A 20213-nucleotide genomic window follows, 5' to 3' on the forward strand; every position below is an offset into this window, starting at 1 on the left:
GCGCCCGTGCCTCAGGGCCCCAGCCGCTCCGCGGCATGTGGGATCTTCCCGAACCAGGGCACGAACCTGCATCCCGTGCATCGGCAGGCGGACTCTCAACCACTGCGCCACCAGGGAAGCCCTTCATCTTATTTTTAAGGTCTCTTTATATCTTATAAAATACCATAAATTGGGCTTCCGTGGTGGCGCAGTGGTTGAGAGTCCGCCTGCCGATGCAGGGAACACGGGTTTGTGCCCCGGTCTGGGAGGATTCCACATGCCGTGGAGCGGCTAGGCCTGTGAGCCATGGCCACTGAGCCTGAGCGTCCGAAGCCTGTGCTCCGCAACGGGAGAGGCCACAGCAGTGAGGGGCCCGCGTACCGCAAAAAAAAAAAAAATTATTTTCTTTAAGGGAAACAAGGTTTTGCTCCCCACAAATATCAGAAAATCAGGGAGATTTTGAGATTAACTACACATACTTGTCATTTCAACAGAATGAATTTAGCAAACACCTGAAATCTACACTGGGTTGAAAAAAACTTAATTCTTCTTTAAGATACTTAGGTATTGAGTTATGAAGGGTCTATAATTTTAACACCTTAAAAAATAATTCTAGGACTTCACTGATGGTGCAGTGGTGCCTGCCAATGCAGGGGACATGGGTTCAAGCCCTGGTCCGGGAAGATCCCACATGCTGCGGAGCAACTAAACCCATGCATCACAACTACTGAGCCTGCATTCTAGAGCCCGCAAGCCACAACTACTGAAGCCCGCGTGCCTAGAGCCATGCTCCGCAACAAGAGAAGTCGCCGCAATGAGAAGTCCGCTCGCCACAGCTAGAGAAAGCCCACGCACTGCAACGAAGACCCAACGCAGCCAAACAATAAATAAATTTATTTTTTAAAAAAATTCTAGTGACCGAGATCTAGAGGTGCTCAATCAGAATTCCTCACATGTACTGTGAATTTCACACAGGTCCAAACTGATCTATTGAAATAAAACTCCATTTACAGTATGTACTGGTAAAAATTATCATGTAAAATTAAAATGTCAAACCCTCTTTCAATGTATGTATGAAATACAAAAGACCTTCAGTAGTTCTCCATACAGTAAATTTCAACACAGTGATCCCACCTGTAGATCCAATGAATTCTACTGGAAAAAAAAAAAAAAGACTTCACTAAATAAAAATGAGAGCAAAAGATGTTATAAAATTGCAAAATTATTTTAAAGAACAATTTTTTAAATACTTTCATTTATTTTTAATATATTATGTTATACGGGAGCATTGGCTTTGGAAGCAAACTTACTTAGTTTCAAATCCTGACACCTTCCTCTCATCTCTGTCAATTACCTTCTTCAGATCTCAGCTACTACCACTTTCATAAAATTTAGGCTATTGGTCTAACCATCCAAAGCTGTTTGGAGGCTTAAGTGAGATAACAGATATAAAACTCCTAGCTTAATGATTATCAGAGTAGATAATAATTTTTAGTTGTGTATCTAAATTCTCTCCTCATGTATTAATGACTTTATAATAATTTTAACTGATCCTTAAAATATTCTCTATAGTAAATATATCAGTTTAATTAAATGTTATTCTGTAATTGGATATTTAAGTTATTTCTAATTTTTATACTGAAAATAATGTCGCAATGAATATTCCTAGGCTTTGAGTTCCCAAAGGTGGAACTAATAGATCAAAAAGTATTTTTAAGCTCTTGCTGCATATTGCCAAAATGTACTCTCAAAGAGCCGTATTATAGTTTATATTGCTACCAGCAATGAACGTAACATTTTAACACATCTCACGGATACTGTATAGAAATTCATATATTTTTTAATGTAAGCTATAGACAAGATTTAAAACCTCACTATTGACTTACTTTGAATTTTGGTTAAGAACTAGTGAAGTTCAGTGTCTTTTCATGTTTCCTAGCTGCACTTCCCCTTTAATAATTTACATTTTCATACATTGTCTAATACAGTCTTAGTATCCTACCCCATATTGATTTGTGAGTTCTTTCCTTCAGTCTTATATTTGATTCAAACATTTTATTCGGTATTTACTTTGACACTTGGGCTTTAAAAAAAAAAAACTGATGCACAGGGGTTTGACATTTTTACGTAATCAACTCCATCATTTCCTTCTGAGGTTTCTTAAATTGTATGTAAACATGAACTGCTAATTTTACATTTAAACTTTACATGGAGAGGTGGCGAAAAGAAACACAAAATGCCACGAGTACTTATAGATAAGTGATTTTCCCCTCTAATTCATGTCTTATGTAATAAAATAATTTTAAAATAAAATTTAAGAGCAGAAATAAAATATTCAAAACCACAGCACCAAAAGAAACAACGAAACAGAATTCTAAAAACTGCAGATCACATGTAGAGGTGATAAATTGAATTTGTTTTGTTAAAATAATTCAGCCTTTTTATTTTTACCTACCTTGAAGTGATTTAATTCTAATAATACGTTCAACATCCAGCTTCTTTTAAACTGCAAAATCCCCATCTTTGGCATATCTAAGGCTTATTTATATTTTAGTGTTAATAAGTTTAGCAAGAGTAGTGCCAAAAAACTAGAATGATTAATTGCCACTCAAAACCATTGGGGTCATCTGCAAGCACTGTCAACACCGAAATAGTAAGGCTCAAGAAAGGGAATGGTGGTCCAGTTGTTAGGACTCTGCAATTCTACTGCAGGGAGCACGGGTTCAATCCCTGGTCAGGAAACTAAGATCCCATATGCCACAAGGCGGCCACAAAAAAAAAAAAAAAAAAAAAGAGAGAGAAAAAGGGAATGGCTTAAAATTACCTTCCAATCACCCAGATATCTTAACAACAAAACTTCTGTTTTAAAAAAAGCAAAGAAGGGGCTTCCCTGGTGGTGCAGTGGTTGAGAATCTGCCTGCCAGTGCAAGGGACATGGGTTTGAGCCCTGGTCTGGGAAGATCCCACTTGCCGTGGAGCAACCAGGCCCATGAGCCACAACTACTGAGCCTGCGCGTCTGGAGCCTGTGCTCCGCAACAAGAGAGGCCCGTGCACCGCAATGAAGAGTGGCCCCTGCTCGCCTCAACTAGAGAAAGCCCTCGCACAGAAACGAAGACCCAACACAGCCAAAAATAAATAAATAAATTTATTTTAAAAAAAAAAAGGATGCCAAAAATGGGTTCTCCCTTTGTTGTACCATCCTACCTGTACCACCATTACCACAACCAAGTCCTCCAGCTGGCTAGTCTGCAGCTTGTATGGTAACTCAACTTGTGCTGGGAAGACTGGACCAAAGTGGTATAGGATTCATTGGCAAATTCTGAAATGCTACATTTCAAGCACTATATATACTACATGTTTGATCTTTAAATTTCATCCCAATAAAGTCTTATATGTTGGATTTCTCTGTAAAACTACTTGCTTGCTTCTGAACCTAAATGGCTGGCTCATTCATCTCATAATTAAAATTTTTAATGTCATATTTTCAATTATACACAAGGATTCTTTACTGATTCTGATCATCAAGATTCCTTCCCAACAACAACAAAGTCCATCATTCTAGTTCCCAAGATAACAATCAAGAACACAAAGATTCATTTATTAAAAACACAATAGATGGCTTCAGGCTTCTGGGCCACTTATACAAATGATAATAAAAATATTAAATTAAATTCCAGATAAAAAGACAGATTATCTACAACAGGATGTAGATTTAGAAGTAAATTTTAGATTTTGTTTTGAAAGTCAGAAATCAGTGCTGCTCTCCAAAAAAAATTGCAGAAGGAGCATTTCCAAATTCATTCTACGAGGCCACCATCACCCTGATACCAAAATCAGACAAAGATACCACAAAAAAAGAAAATTACAGGCCAGTATCACTGATGGACACATGATGGAAAGAGCCTCAACAAAATACTAGCAAACCGAATCCAGCAATACATTAAAAGGATTATACACCATGATCAAGTGGGATTTATCCCAGGGATGCAAGGATTTTTCAATATCTGCAAATCAATCAGTGTGATACACCACATTAACAAACTGAAGAATAAAAATCATATGATCATCTCAATAGATGCAGAAAAAGCTTTTGATAAAATTCAACATCTATTTATGATAAACACACTCTAGAAACTGGGCATAGAGGGAACATACCTCAACATACTAAAAGCCATATATGACAAACCCACAGCTAACATCATACTCAATGGGGAAAAGCTGAAAACATTTCCTCTAAGATCAGGAACAAGACAAGGATGTTCACTCTCACCACTTTTATTCAACATAATTTTGGAAGTCCTAGCCCAGCAATCAAAGAAAAAAAAGAAATAAAAAGAATCCAAAGTGGAAAAGAAGAAGTAAAACTGTCACTGTTTGCAGATGACATGATACTATACATAGAAAATCCTAAAGACGCTACCAGAAAACTACTAGAGCTCATCAATGAATTCGGTGAAGCTGCAGGCTACAAAATCAATACACAGAAATCTGTTGCATTTCTATACACTAACAACGAAAGGTCAGAAAGAGAAATTAAGGAAACAATCCCATTTACCATTGCATCAAAAGAATAACATACCTAGTAATAAACCTACCTATGGAGGCAAAAGCCCTGTACTCCGAAAACTACAAGATGTTGATGAAAGACATCAAAAAATGACACAAATGGAAAGACAGACCATGTTCTTGGACTGGAAGAACGAATACTGTCAAAATGACTATTACTACCCAATGCAATCTACAGATTCAATGCAATTCCTATCAAATTACCAATTGCATTTTTCACATAACTAGAACAAAAAATTTTATAATTTGTATGGAAACACAAAAGATCCCGAATAGCAAAAGCCATCCTGAGAAATAAAAACAAAGCTTGATCAGGCTCCCTGATGTCACACTATACTACAAAGCTGCAGTAATCAAAACAGTATGGTATTGGCACAAAAACAGAAATACAGATCAATGGAACAGAACAGAAAGCCCAGAAATAAATCCACACACACAGTCAATTAATCCACAACAAAGGAGGCAAGAATATACAATGCAGAAAAGACCGTCTCTTCAATAAGTGGTACTGGAAACACTGGACAGCTACATGTAAAAGAATGAAATTACAATATTCTCTAACACCATACACAAAAATAAACTCAAAATGGATTAAAGACCTAAATGTAAGACCCAATACTATAAAACTCCTAGAGGAAAACATAGGCAGAACACTCTCTGACATAAATTACAGCAATATCTTTTTGGATCCGTCTCCTAGAGTAATGGAAATAAAAACAAAAATAAACAAATGGGACCTAATCAAACTTACCAGCTTTTGCACAGCAAAGGAAACCAAAAACAAAACAAAAAGACAGGCTTCCTTGGTGGTGCAGTGGTTGAGAATCCACCTGCCAATGCAGGGGACACGGGTTCGAGCCCTAGCCCGGGGATCCGACATGCCACAGAGCAACAAAGCCCATGCGCCACAACTACTGAACCTGCACTCTAGACCCCATGAGCCACAACTACTGAAGCCTGTGCACCTGGAGCCTGTGCTCCACAACAAGAGAAGCCATCCCACTGAGAAGCCTGTGCACCGCAACAAAGAGTAGCCCCCGCTCACCGCAACTAGAGAAACCTCACATGCAGCAATGAAGACCCAACGCAGCCAAAAATAAAATAAATGAATTTTTAAAAGGCAATCTACAGAATGGGAGAAAATATTTGCAAACGATGCGACTGACAAGGGATTAATCTCCGAAATATACAAACAGCTCAACAGCAAAAAAAAAAAAACAAACAACCCAATCAAAAAATGGGCAGAGGGGGCTTCCCTGGTGGCGCAGTGGTTGAGAATCTGCCTGCTAATGCAGGGGACACGGGGTCGAGCCCTGGTCTGGGAAGATCCCACATGCCGCAGAGCAACTGGGCCCATGAGCCACAACTACTGAGCCTGCGCGTCTGGAGCCTGTGCTCCGCAACAAGAGAGGCCGCAATAGTGAGAGGCCCGCGCACCGCGATGAAGAGTGACCCCCGCTTGCCACAATTAAGGAAAGCCCTCGCACAGAAACGAAGACCCAACACAGCAAAAATTAATTAATTAATTAATAAACTCCTACCCGCAACATCTTGTTTAAAAAAATATATATATTCTTTAAAAAAAAATGGGCAGAAGACCTAAAAAGACATTTCTCCAAAAAAGACAAACAGATGGCCAAGAGGCACATGAAAAGGTGCTCAATACCACTAATTATTAGAGAAATGCAAATCAAAACTACAATGAGGTATCACCTCACATTGGTCAGAATGGCCATCATCAAAAAATCTACAAATAATAAATGCTGGAGAGGGTGTGGAGAAAAAGGAAGCTTCCTTCACTGTTGGTGGGAATGTAAATTGATATAGCCGCTATGGAGAACAGCAAGGAGGTTCCTTAAAAAACTAATAATAGAGCTACCATATTATCCAGCAATCCCACTCCTGGGCATATATCTGGAGAAAACCATAATTCAAAAAGATAAATGCACCCCAATGTTCATTGCAGCACTGTTTACAATAGCCAAAAATGGCTAGCAACCTAACTGTCCATCAAGAGATGAATGGATAAAGAAGATGTGGTAAATATACACAATGGAATATTACTCAGCCATAAAAAAGAATGAAATAATGCCATTTTCAACAACATGGATGGACCTAGAGATTACCATACTAAGTGAAGTAAGCCAGACAGAGGAAGACAAATATCACATGCTATCACTTATATGAGGAATCTAAAAAAAAGGATACAAATGAACTTATCTACAAAACAGAAATGGACTCTCAAACATAGAAAACAAACTAATGGTTGCCAAGGGGAGGAGGGGAGAGGGATAAATTAGGAGTCTGGGATTAAAATATACACACTACTATACATAAAATAGATAACAAGGACGTACTGTATAGCGCAGGGAACTATACTCAGTATCTTGTAATAACATATAATTGAAGAGAATGTAAAAAAAGTATATATATATTTATATATATGTGTGTATAACTGAATCACTTTACTATGTACCTGAAACACAACATTGTAAATCAACTATATTTCAATAAAACTTTTAAAAATAAAGATAAATAAAATAGCAATTTATAATACTTAATGGATACTAGTTTATGGTCATACTGTTGTATACAACAACAAATGTAATTAAAATGCACAAGCAATAAATTAGTCAAATTAGCCAAAGTTTAAAATAAATAAATAAATTTTCTCTACATCTCGTAAAAAAGAAAAGAAAAGAAACCAGTGCTGCCAAATTAGGAAGAAAAGTTCCTAGGGAAGAAACCTGCCTACAGCAAAAAAGAGTGCTTTTGATTTCCTAAAATTCAAGTACAGAAGAGCACAGCTTGTGTTGAATTGTTAGAAGGCAAATCTTCTAAAAGCAGAGTAGAGTAAATCATAAAACCTCTGAATGACCTTCCCAATACTTATCAGAGTCTGTGTCCTTGAATTTGCATCACCTGATCTTCAGGCACTGGCTATTACGCATGTGGAGGAAGGCAAACTCAATTATAAAAAATGAGAAGAGAAGGAAACTGTGAAATCTAATCCAATGCCAGTCGAGCCCTTGGCAGAAAACACTGGTAACCAATGTTATTAAGATGTAGCAGAAACCTTACCCACACTGCACAAAACAAGATGGATCGTTTTAACTATTTAGGAGTGCTGAAGCATCTGCTGCCTTGTTTCCTAAGGCAAAAAACCAAGTGCATATATATAAAACATATATATATTAATTCAAATCTTTTCTATAAATTATTCATACATCTTCCCAAGCCTAAAATAATTATAATTTTCTATATACAAATGTTCTACTTTAAAAAGGAAACAGACTGACCTAGCTTTCTAAAATACTGAAAATATAAACCCTATACACCTAGGATGTTGGAAATCCCTAGGAAATACCAATACACCGTCCCACATCAAATTAAATTATAACTACTTGTAACAGAACTCAGGAAAATCAAATATGTAACCCAGAGAAGAGATATTTGTGGTGTTTAACAGAAAAGATTGTTTGACAAACATTAAAACTTAAATAGAAACCATCTTCCAAGACGTAAAAAAAGAGGGAGGGAGGGATAAATTGGGAGACTGGGATTGACATATATACACTACTATATATAAAATAGATAAGAACCTACTGTATAGCACAGGGAACTCTACTCAATACTCTGTAATGACCTATATGGGAAAAGGATCTAAAAAAGAGCAGATATATGTATAACTGATTCACTTTGCTGTACAGCAGAAACTAACACAACATTTTAAATCAACTATACTCCAATAAAAGTTAATTTTTAAAAACTTAAAAGAAAGAGAAAGACAAAAAATATAAGTGACTTGTTTCATGACAAACTGAAGAATGACATCCATATGACCAATAAAATGTCAGTGTTTCAGATTCTTCAGTATGTAGCATCCAAATACTTTGCAAAAAACATTAAAACAGACTTTATTGTATTTAAATAAATTGGAGAGCTAATAATTGTTTACTGTGGTTACCACATAAGAGGTTCATAGCTCTGTATATTATGGGAATATACAGATGAATACAGCAGAGCTGATTTTGAGGAAGTAACAACTACGAAATGTTATTAAGAGCACGCAGGAAAGTGAAATTAATTTGGATGGGGGAAGAACAGACAGATATAAGGGGGGCATCTTAGAAAGATTAATGGAAAAGGTTTTTAAAAGCATTTGAAATGGGACTCAAAGAACAAACAGGATTTTAATACTGACAGACAAAAATACACAGTAAGTCAAGCATTTTACTTTACAACCACCTTTACTTCATCTCCCAATTAATGAAAAGAATCCCCTTTAATATGTGTTCCAAAATGAATAAAGACCTTAAAATTACTTATTGTTAAAGAAATAATAAGATGATTATAAAAATGGATAAGAATTATCTAATAAAAGGGGGGAATACCGAAACTATTGCTTTGATTTTAGTTAGAAACATGAACCATGCATACAAACATTCAGCTTACAGATAAAATGGAAGGGGAGAAAATGAAAAATTAAATTTAACCATCACATTCTGGGCTCAAGTGATTGAGCGTGATGAACTAGCTAAGTACAGGTCCAAACTAAACTCTTAAGAGCTTGTAATGATTTTAAATGTATTCATATGTATACTAAGAAAGAGAATGCTGAAAACCATTTAATTTTTCAGAGAATATTGTTTTCCTAAACTTAAAACAAACAATCTACTGGCGAAAGTAATCCCTTAGAAAACTGAATTCCATGACACAGTAGTCATTTCATTTAATGAAGTACAGAGATAGTCTTTTAACAATGTTAAAAATCTTATAGATTCCTTTTTTCAATTTTTTTTTTTTTTTTTTTTTTTTTTTTTACTTAACAGGGCCTTAAAATATGTTCATTCTAAACTATTGCAGATTACTCAGAATGTTTTTTCAAATTCTCTGAGTATTTCCATCCCCTGATTAGTTACTGAATCAATAAACTTCCACAAATTACTTTCTGGTGATCTTTTTATGCATAACCAAAATGTTTGCTTTTATTTTAGTTCTATGATAACAGTGAGAAATTAGAAATCTATTTACATACCACCAAGCAATTCCATACCACCTATTCATTTTGTGTTTATATCACAAACAATGGATTTATTCATGAAAACTGGTGTTCTATAAAGTTGCCACAAACAAAGAGTTAGTGAATACTGAACCATTGCTCCTAGGGGAAATACAGGGTTAGGTTCCTGCAAGCCTCTGAGCACAACATTTTCATCAACTGATCAATACCTAACCTTGTTTTATGTGTGCTTCTGTTTAAAGACACCTTATTTGATATATATTGATGATTCATTCACACTAAGCTCATTGCCAACAGCACTGTAACTCAAGTCTGAACAAAACTGATCTAATACATGTATTTTCTCCATAATGCACATCACAGCCTTTGTGCATACAGGAACACTAGATAAAACTTCAGCACTATGCTTAGGGGCCATTTTAAACAATACAATCACCAACAAAAAGCACAGAAATGCAAAAAATGTGGCATTAAGTAGAGTGCAAAGCGGACATTTGTTTACAATATGACAGCAGAAAACATGAAAGCAAGAACCACCTAGTTCAACCACAGGTGGGAAAGCACACATGAGCCAACTCAAATTCTTTGCAGCTCTGTACATGTCTATAAATGGCTGTGAAACTGTTGTGAGTAGTGATTTTGAATTTACTGAGATAGCAGGCATTCATCCACTAGCATGTGCAAATAATGAGGCTTGACAATACAAAGAAAGTCCAATTAAATAAATCTTACGGGAAATATTTTAGTACTTCAAGCCGTCAATTTTGTAAATGCAAGGGTTTACTTAATGGTTATCAAGAATGGGCAAAACTTTATGACATTCCTCTTAAACTACTACACAAAAATACCCCATTGAAGCATTCTATAAATTTTCAGATGAAGAGTAAAGACAGAAAAATTATTTAAAATTTATTGACTATTCTTTAAAAACAGTCATTAGGGAGAAAATACTATAGAAAGATAGCAAAAACTATCTGCAGCTTTAACAACACAATTTCTTATGAACTACCTGCCTCTCATATCTTTTTAGGGAAAACCCAGATGTTTGCCCACTATTATTACACACTAAAAAGTTCATAAGAATAAAGTACCCTGAAGTATTAAAACAATAAGATATAAATTATGATATATTAAGTTAAACTGCAAAGGCATAAAAAGACAGTGTAGACAATGAGAAATGAACACATAACATATATATTTAAGCAAAGTGCCTCAGTAAAATAATTTTAAATGCTCAATTTTTATTTATTAATATTTAAAATATTATCCAATATAACCAGAATGTATGTCCAGTTTGCATTTCTACTTTTCATATCAAAATTTAGATACGTATGTAAACATCACCTATTCACACTGGTACTTGAAATTTATATTAGTGAAACTGAAAAGAAGAAGATATGTTAATTATTAAGACCCAAAGAAAATTTGAGAGCTGGGAATCAAATCAAATAAAAGCCATCAACATTTTTTTCCTTTCAAATTTCAGATGATGTTCACTATAGCATGTTTTTGGCAGCAAAAAACTAGAAAATACATCTTGTAATAGGGGACTTATTTAGAACATAAAATAATACAGTCTTTAATAAGAAATGAGCTCATATATATATACACACACATGCTCACACATGTACACATAGACACTATATATACGTGTGTGTATATATAGCCTTCAATTGAAAATGGGAAAGACAGACAAGAAGAAATGTCTGTATTAGTAAGGCAAAAGAGGGGGTAGGGGCAAGTCACAGAACACTATGTATTGATACAATATGATTCCTTCTTAAAAACAAGAAACATAACTTGCTTATATATGCATATATACTGAACTGCTAACAAGAAGGGACTCTGGCACTTTCGCTTTTTATAATGAGCATGTATAAGTTTTAAAAGCTTACAGTAGGTTCTCAGCAAGTGTTAAGTTTTCTTATTAATGGCTATTTAAAAAATAAAGTCATGTGAAAAAATTCATATTGTTTGAAAATGACTCCTATAATCTTAATTTATTCAGTTATTCTGCTAAAAATAATTTAAAACAAACATTTCCCAGTTCAAAGAATTTCTGTAAATGTTCTCAAAATTCAACACTCACCAACCCCCCAAACTGAAATGTTTACTGATTTGTAACAGGGGTTGGCAAACTTTTTCTGTAAAAGCCAGACAGTAAATATTTTAGGTTTTGCAGACATACATGGTCTCTGTTGCATATTCTTCTGTTTTTGTTTTATTTTACAACTCTTTAGGAATATTAAAAAAAAAAAAAAAAATCTTAGCTCAGATCCACCAAAACAGGCTGCAGGCTGGATTTCCCTTGCCAGCCATAGTTTGCCAACCATTGATTTATAACAACAAACCAGCATCTGGAAGTCTGATATTTTAAATATATTACACCAAAGGTAGCAGAGATCCCAACAGGGTCAATTTTCTTCTACCTTAAATAAAGTAAGGTAGCATTATAGCAATTAAAATTTCAAGTTGATTAATACATCGAATTCTATTAATAGGCTAGGCACTTATCAAATGATGGGAAAACATAGTACATGAAATTTCAAGTGTTTATTAGTATTATATAATCATGTGTGCACCTGCAAGGCACACATATCCACTTGAAAAAGTCAACTGAAATTAAAATACTACACATCAAAGCTCAACTCTCCTTTTATAAAAATTTAAACAATTTACCCATTTAAATAATCAAAAATAGTCATTTGTTTTAGATGTCATCAACGCTTGAAAATTAAAAACTGAATTCAGAGACTGATAGTAATTACTGGGTTTTAATTTTAATTTTGTAAGGGTTATTATAAAATAGTAATCAACAATCTAAAATATTACACTTTAAAAACGTTTATATTCTTGGAAAGTTTTTAACATTTTCTGTGTCAGCAACCATCACAGAAGACTTGAATATGCTTTTTTTCTGTCTAAAAGACAGCTTTTATATATTTGATTTTGTCTAAAATTGAAAGTTCCTTTTTACCATCTGGATCCTACCACCAAATATAAATTTTATTATGAATAATAATCTGGGTCAAATTCGAACTCAAAAATGAAAATGTATCCTCCAAAAGTAACCAAATAATCATTACAGAATAATCTTACCTAGACTGGTGGGTTTTATCAGTTCATCCAGTAAATCATAAAATGGTAATTTTTGAAGTTTTATATCCGGATGGACTGGGTGAAGAGCTGATGTAAGATGTGGGAGTTCCAGTTCATGTTTAGGTCCCAGAAGAGAAACAGGGAGTAACGGTGATGATGCAGGGTGACCATCATAAGTGAGTTGTGGAATGGTAGATGGAGACAAAGTTGCTGGCATAGGACTTGAATGTACGCTGGCGATGGACAAGTCCGCAGGCGTCATGATTTTCTGGGGGAACCTCCGCCTATAGAGTTCTTTAATTTTCATTTGTACAGCAGGACTGCAGCCAGCCTTTAGCAAATGCAGGGCTTTTGTGAGAAGTTCGTGTTTGCGTCCGTGCTTGTTTCTCCCAGCGTAGCCCAACAGTACTTGGAGTTCAGAAACTCTAAGGCTCATAACCATTTGCTTAGAGACAAAACAAAATGTAAAACATTAGTATTCCAATAATATAAGTTACAACATTAAATGATACTTTATTATAACATTTTATCCTTATGCTTTGTTTACAAAGGCCAGTTCATTTAGTCAATTCCAGTTATTTCAAACTTAAAATCTAATCATTTGATATAACCAAAGAAATTTAAAATTAATATCATAAATTCACTAACTTATACCTAGGGTTATGAAAGATGTAAAATAAGTATACATCAGGTAGAACCACATCTCACCTTATTCCATTGTTATAGTGCAATTTTCAGGTATTTATCAAGCACTTACTAAGTCTCCAGGAGAGTACTGAGTGCTGTGTGGACGCAAAAGATAATGAGCCCTCAAGAACATTTGTTTTCTTAGGGGAAAATTATATAAGTATATGTGAAACATATAAACAGTCCACCTCAAGCACCAGATGTAGGCAGGATATAAATAACATTATATTACATTCTATACTGATTTGGATTTATAGGGCTTTGGGATTTGGATTTATAGGGCTTAAACTATACCTTTTTTGACCTATTATATACCAGATACATTTGATATTTTCATATGGGTTGTCATTAAACCTTTACAACTCCACAAGGTGTTACCCTTCCTGCTTTACATGTGAAGAAACTAGTTAGGAAAGGTTAAACAACTTACCTAAGGCGACATAGCTACTAAGTATCAATGAGGATTCAAACCCAGTTATGTGTAATTCTAAAGCCCATGCATGATCTTTCCACTAAACCATTAGGAAAAGGATGACACTGGAAACATAATTATTGACACTCTACTAGCAAAGCCAGGCTAAAAAGTCCAAGAATTGGGAATTTCCTGGCAGTCCAATGGTTCAGACTCTGTGCTTTCACTGCCAAGGGCCTGGGCTCGATCCCTCATCGGGGAACTAAGATCCCACAAGCCACGCGGCAAAAAAGTCCAGGAATTCAATCCACATGCCATAATGCATAAGGCTGAAGTAAAGAAATCTATTTAACTTTAACTCTGCGTTCCCAAACTTATTTCTCCTTTCTCCCAACTACTAAGAGACTACCAACAGGAAATACCCACACCAATTCTCCCATTTTAAAGTTCAGGAAAATGAAATCCAAAGGGAAGACAAGATCATACAGCTATTAACAGAAGAATCCTGACTTTACCACCACTGACAGGGAGGTGTCAGGATGAAAGACACATGTAAGGTTACCATTTACTCTCTATTTGCACAACTATTTTATCCCCTCACCTCATCCCAAATACCACAAAAGCTAAGCTGCCTTCCCTAATTTACCACCACTCCCTGGGATAATATACATCTCAAGCCAATCACCTAGAAGTTATTTGCAGATTACAAAACAATTAAAAATAAAATAGTGAGAAAAACAAGTGTATAAAGAACTTTATATGCAATATAGCGGGTTAACCAAAGAAATATGAGCCCTTCCCCTACCTTCCCTGGCCTGGAGAATGCTTTGTTTCCTCAAAGCCCAGATTTTGTCAGCCTTGCCCTTTAGGCCTGGCAGAACTAAATGACTCTCTTTTCACTACTCTTACTGGCCATTTTTCATACCTTTATTTTAGCACTTATCTTGCTGTATTATAATTTTCTTTTTCTTACAAATGATTCCATGACCAGACTGAGGTCCTCTATGGCAACAGTCCCCAACCTTTTTGACACCAAGGACTGGTTTCGTGGAAGACAATTTTTCCATGGACCAGGGAGGGGGGGATGATGGTTTCGGGATGATTCAAGTGCATTGATTTATTATGGTCTCTGTGGAGTCAAATCTGTCTGCTCATGATAACCTGTATTTGCAGCCGCTCCCCAGCACTAGCCTCACCGCCTCAGCTCCACCTCAGATCATCGGGCATTAGATTCTCATAAGGAGCACGTGACCTAGATCCCTCACATGCGCAGCTCACAGTAGGGTTCGCGTTCCTATGAGAATCTAATGCCAGGATATCAATTTCCCCGTACTATCCAAACTGTCCTAAGAGTACAAGATAGTTTTAAAGAGTTTTGTTTTTTACTTATTTTAAAAGGAACAGAGATTTCAACAGAAAAGCACTGTATTAATAAGTAAGTTTCTGCTCTTAGAGAAATAACATGAATTATGCTTCAAAGATTATAGGTTAAAACTAAACTTAAGTTGGCATTGGTCAAATGTATTTTGTTTTACAGAGAAAACACGATAAATTTTTAGAAAAAGAAGGTCTTTCCATTTCAATTCAGCTCCATTCTCTTAAGTCAAACACAAAAACCAAAACTCAGCGGTTACCATAAACTTATGACAGCTTTTGTCCTAACTCTATGTGTATAAGGATTTAAATGCAGCACAGATGTATTATTGTTCTATTTCTATGGAAGAATACATTGACAACTCGCATAAAATAAAATCTCTTGCTTGATGATCAAAAGAAAAAAGTTAATGACATAGGCATAATTTTTGTTTTCATTTTCACAGGATGCATAATTAATCATCACAATTATAAGGTAGGTATTGTCCTCAATTTACAGATGGGAAAACTGAGGCCTAGGAAGGTTAAGAAATTTGTTGAATGTTACAAAACTAGTTCACTCCAAATGTTGTACCTTTACACTATGTTAGTGTCTTTTAGCAAAAACAAACCACATGCCTTTTAATTAGAAAAGAGAAAAACTTCTAAAATATCAATTTATTTAATATTTAATCTCAACTTCAAGCTTCAACATTTTAGCTTAAAATTGGTGGTTAAGATAAAAGAAAACATCTGGATTCAAATTAACTATTGCACCTTGTAATCAGGTACAGTGAAAGATGAGGTGCTATCTACTGCTATTATTGGAGCAGCTGCTGCATAATCTTAAGGACTGTAATAAGCATGCACTATTTAAAAAACCAAATAAAAGAGGGCAGGAAACACAACCATCTGAAGTATCTCTCAACCAAAAAGCTTCAAAGAAGCACGGAGCAGTCAATTCACAATGTAAAGTGTTGACAACACAGAGGAAAACTAAACACTTAAATGTGAAATGTTGAAATGCAATGTATTTTAATCTTTCGTGTGTTTAAAATCTCCATTTGTTAGCACTACAACAAAATGAATATTTTTAACTAAGGATAACATCAACCACTGCTATTACTAGAAATCACTGCCTCCTTGGATAGCATTCTGCTGACTCTACAACCCCAAATGATATAATGCCTGAGAAATGCGTATATTCTGTACAGAAAGCATTCTGTGAGGGTCAACTTTTTTAAATGAATCTTTTTAATCAGAAAGACCTGTACACCGTTTTAAAAGTCAAACAGTTTTACAAGAAAAACAGACGTCACTTGCCCTGTCCCCATTTTTCACATCCCTAAGGCAACTACCTTCAAGTCTTTTTAGCTATTTCTTCAGGCGTTTTTTTCACTATTTCTACTATACAGTAGGTCTATTAGTTATTTAAAATATTTTCCCTTTAGGAAAAAAACTGACTTCCTATTAAAAGGTAATGATTTAGATCTGTTACAACTTCCCATCATCATTTTTGGTTGAATCAATTGTTAGAGTTTATAATATTACTATGGCTGTAAATAATATTCATAGATGAGCCAAAAGTACATCCTTATTACTGTTTTTTTGTATGACCTTGTTTTCCTTCTAGTTAATAACTGCACCATTTTTGCGTTTGCTTAATTTTCCGTGTAACTACGGTTAATTCATCTTTAAATTGCTAGTGTTAACTTTCCTCTCAACATATTCAAATATATCAGGTAAATCTCTGTTTTACAATTTCTTTTTTTTTTTAATTTTATCTTTGGCTGCGTTGGGTCTTCGTTGCTGCAGGTGGCCTTTCTCTAGTTGCAGCTAGCAGGGGCTACTCTTGGTTGCGGTGCGCGGACTTCTTATTGTGGTGGCTTCACTTGCTGTGGAGCATGGGCTCTAGGCGCATGGGCTTCAGTAGCTGTGGCATACGGGCTCAGTAGTTGTGGCTCGTGGGCTCTAGATCACAGGCTCAGTAGTTGTGGCACACGGGCTTAGTTGCTCCGCGGCATGTCAGATCTTTCCGGGCCAGGGATCGAACCCATGTCCCCTGCATTGGCAGGCAGATTCCTAACCACTGCGCCACCAGGGAAGTCCTTTAATTTCTTTCTTAAAAATATACTTCATACAATCCTCCATCAAGTTCCAATTTAGACTGCTTGTTCTCTAGGCCTGGTACAAAACTATGGTCATGGAATTTCCCTTTAACTTATCCTGGGAATTCCCTTATCACTCTTCATGTTGGACCCCGTTTCCTTGATCTCACTTCTTCTTTTATTGATTTTCTCTTTTTAGTGGGGTATTTCCTCCAGTAGCTTCCTGAGAAGGGGGCATGGAAAGTACACTTTTTAAAAAATCCCTTGCATTGTCTAAAAATATCTTCATTTACTCATACTTAGTAACTGAGTTTGGCTCAGTATAGAATTCCAGGCAGGAAAGTATGTTCCATCAGAATTTTGAAGGCCTTTCCTCATCATCTTCTCTTAAGAAGCCTGGCACCATTCTGATCTGCAGTCTTTCACAGTCACCTATATACCCTCCTCAGGAAGCTTCCAGATGCTTCTCATTATGTGTTCTGAAATTTTACAATATTGTATATTGGATTAGGTTTTTTTTTTCTTAATTGTATGAGCTGATAATTGCTAAGTCCTTTACATTTATAGATGTATGTCCTTCAGTTCTGGGAAGTTTTTTTTTTTTTAAATAAATTTATTTTTGGCTGTGTTGGGTCTTCGTTGCTGCATGCAGGCTTTCTCTAGTTGCGGCAAGCAGGGGCTACTCTTCATTGTGGTGTGCGGGCTTCTCACTGCTGTGGCTTCTCTTGTTGCGGAGCATGGGCTCTAGGTGCGTGGGCTTCAGTAGTTGTGGCACACGGGCTCAGTAGTTGTGGCTCGCGGGCTCTAGAACACAGGCGGCCAGGGATAACCCATGTCCCCTGCATTGGCAGGCAGATTCCTAACCACTGCGCCACCAGGGAAGTCCTTTAATTTCTTTCTTAAAAATATACTTCATACAATCCTCCATCAAGTTCCAATTTAGACTGCTTGTTCTCTAGGCCTGGTACAAAACTATGGTCATGGAATTTCCCTTTAACTTATCCTGGGAATTCCCTTATCACTCTTCATGTTGGACCCCGTTTCCTTGATCTCACTTCTTCTTTTATTGATTTTCTCTTTTTAGTGGGGTATTTCCTCCAGTAGCTTCCTGAGAAGGGGGCATGGAAAGTACACTTTTTAAAAAATCCCTTGCATTGTCTAAAAATATCTTCATTTACTCATACTTAGTAACTGAGTTTGGCTCAGTATAGAATTCCAGGCAGGAAAGTATGTTCCATCAGAATTTTGAAGGCCTTTCCTCATCATCTTCTCTTAAGAAGCCTGGCACCATTCTGATCTGCAGTCTTTCACAGTCACCTATATACCCTCCTCAGGAAGCTTCCAGATGCTTCTCATTATGTGTTCTGAAATTTTACAATATTGTATATTGGATTAGGTTTTTTTTTTCTTAATTGTATGAGCTGATAATTGCTAAGTCCTTTACATTTATAGATGTATGTCCTTCAGTTCTGGGAAGTTTTTTTTTTTTTAAATAAATTTATTTTTGGCTGTGTTGGGTCTTCGTTGCTGCATGCAGGCTTTCTCTAGTTGCGGCAAGCAGGGGCTACTCTTCATTGTGGTGTGCGGGCTTCTCACTGCTGTGGCTTCTCTTGTTGCGGAGCATGGGCTCTAGGTGCGTGGGCTTCAGTAGTTGTGGCACACGGGCTCAGTAGTTGTGGCTCGCGGGCTCTAGAACACAGGCTCAGTAGTTGTGGCACACGGGCTTAGCTGCTCTGCGGCATGTGGGATCTTCCCCGACGAGGGATCGAACCCGTGTCCCCTGCACTGGCAGGTGGATTCTTAACCACTGTGCCACCAGGGAAGTCCCTGGGAAGTTTTCTTGCAGTAATCTTCCTTTCACTTTTTTCTGTTCTCTTTCTTGTATGCCTATTATTTAGATACTGGCCTTGCTAGACTGTCTAATTCTCTTTCGATCTGTTTTCTTTTCCCTCTTGCATTTACATCTCTTGTCTTTAGCTCTATTTTCTGGGAGATTTCCTCAACTTCATCTTCTAAATCTTCTATTAAAATTTCAATTCCCATGAGCTCTTTTCTGTTTGCTGCATTTTTCTTTCTCTTTTTTTTCCCCTCTATATCTTGTTCTTATTTTATATGAATGTAGTATCTTCTCTCTTTTTTAAAAATTTTATTTTTTACTACAGCATCTTTTCTCTTGAGAATATAAATAAATAGGGTGCTTGATGTTGTTATTTTCTCCATCTGCCTGCACTGTCTCTGTAATCTGAGTTCTTTCTTGCTATTTTCTCTGGTCTCTGCCTTTCATGCTTGACGTTTTCCTCAAGTAAGGGAACCTTTGGCTGTAAATTTATATCTAAGAGTAAGACACGAAAACGATGATCAGATGAACTGTGTGAGAGAGCAGACCGAGTACTGCACTCTAGGATGATAAGGCAGGAACTTGGCTATCATGAGGATTCCATTTTTTCCTTTTATCTGATCACTTTTGACACAGAGGAATCCTCCAACCTCCTGCTTTGGCAGTATAAGGTTGGCTTCCAGTGTTCTCAGGGCAGAGTAGGGGAATGGGGAGGGAGGAGGGGAAGGTCCTCACCATTCTATAAGAACACATTTCAACTTAATCTCCTTCTCAGATATGTAACATTTTACACACACACATGCACACACGCAGTTCTGTGTGCGTGCCTGTATAAGAACACCATTCCAACTACAGAGGCAGGAACCGTATTCTGAGAAAAAGAAATACAAGACAATAGTCAAGCAATATCAACAAGTATTGTAGACAGACAGATTTTTGAGATTAAATAAAAAGTGCCAGGGCTTCCCTGGTGGCGCAGTGGTTGACAGTCGGCAGGCCGATGGAGGAGACATGGGTTCGTGCCCCGGTCCGGGAAGATCCCACATGCCACGGAGCGGCTGGGCCCGTGAGCCATGGCCACTGAGCCTGCGCGTCCGGAGCCTGTGCTCCGCAACAGGAGAGGCCGCAACAGTGAGAGGCCCACGTAC

At 36.6% G+C, this 20213-nt stretch overlaps 1 protein-coding gene across 1 annotated transcript in view; it reads right to left on the minus strand.

The window, feature by feature from the left end:
• PIAS1 (protein inhibitor of activated STAT 1) overlaps nucleotides 1-20213 on the minus strand; it is a 120389-nt gene that overhangs the window by 79871 nt on the left and 20305 nt on the right. Inside the window, exon 2 of the mRNA XM_007445604.1 lies at nucleotides 12669-13113. Coding sequence (XP_007445666.1) covers nucleotides 12669-13113 — 445 coding nt within the window. The remainder of the gene's footprint in view (nucleotides 1-12668; nucleotides 13114-20213) is intronic.

This window comes from Lipotes vexillifer, unplaced genomic scaffold (genome assembly GCF_000442215.2).
Source record: "Lipotes vexillifer unplaced genomic scaffold, Lipotes_vexillifer_v1.1 scaffold972, whole genome shotgun sequence".
In the NCBI taxonomy this organism is placed as follows: Eukaryota; Metazoa; Chordata; class Mammalia; order Artiodactyla; family Lipotidae; genus Lipotes; species Lipotes vexillifer.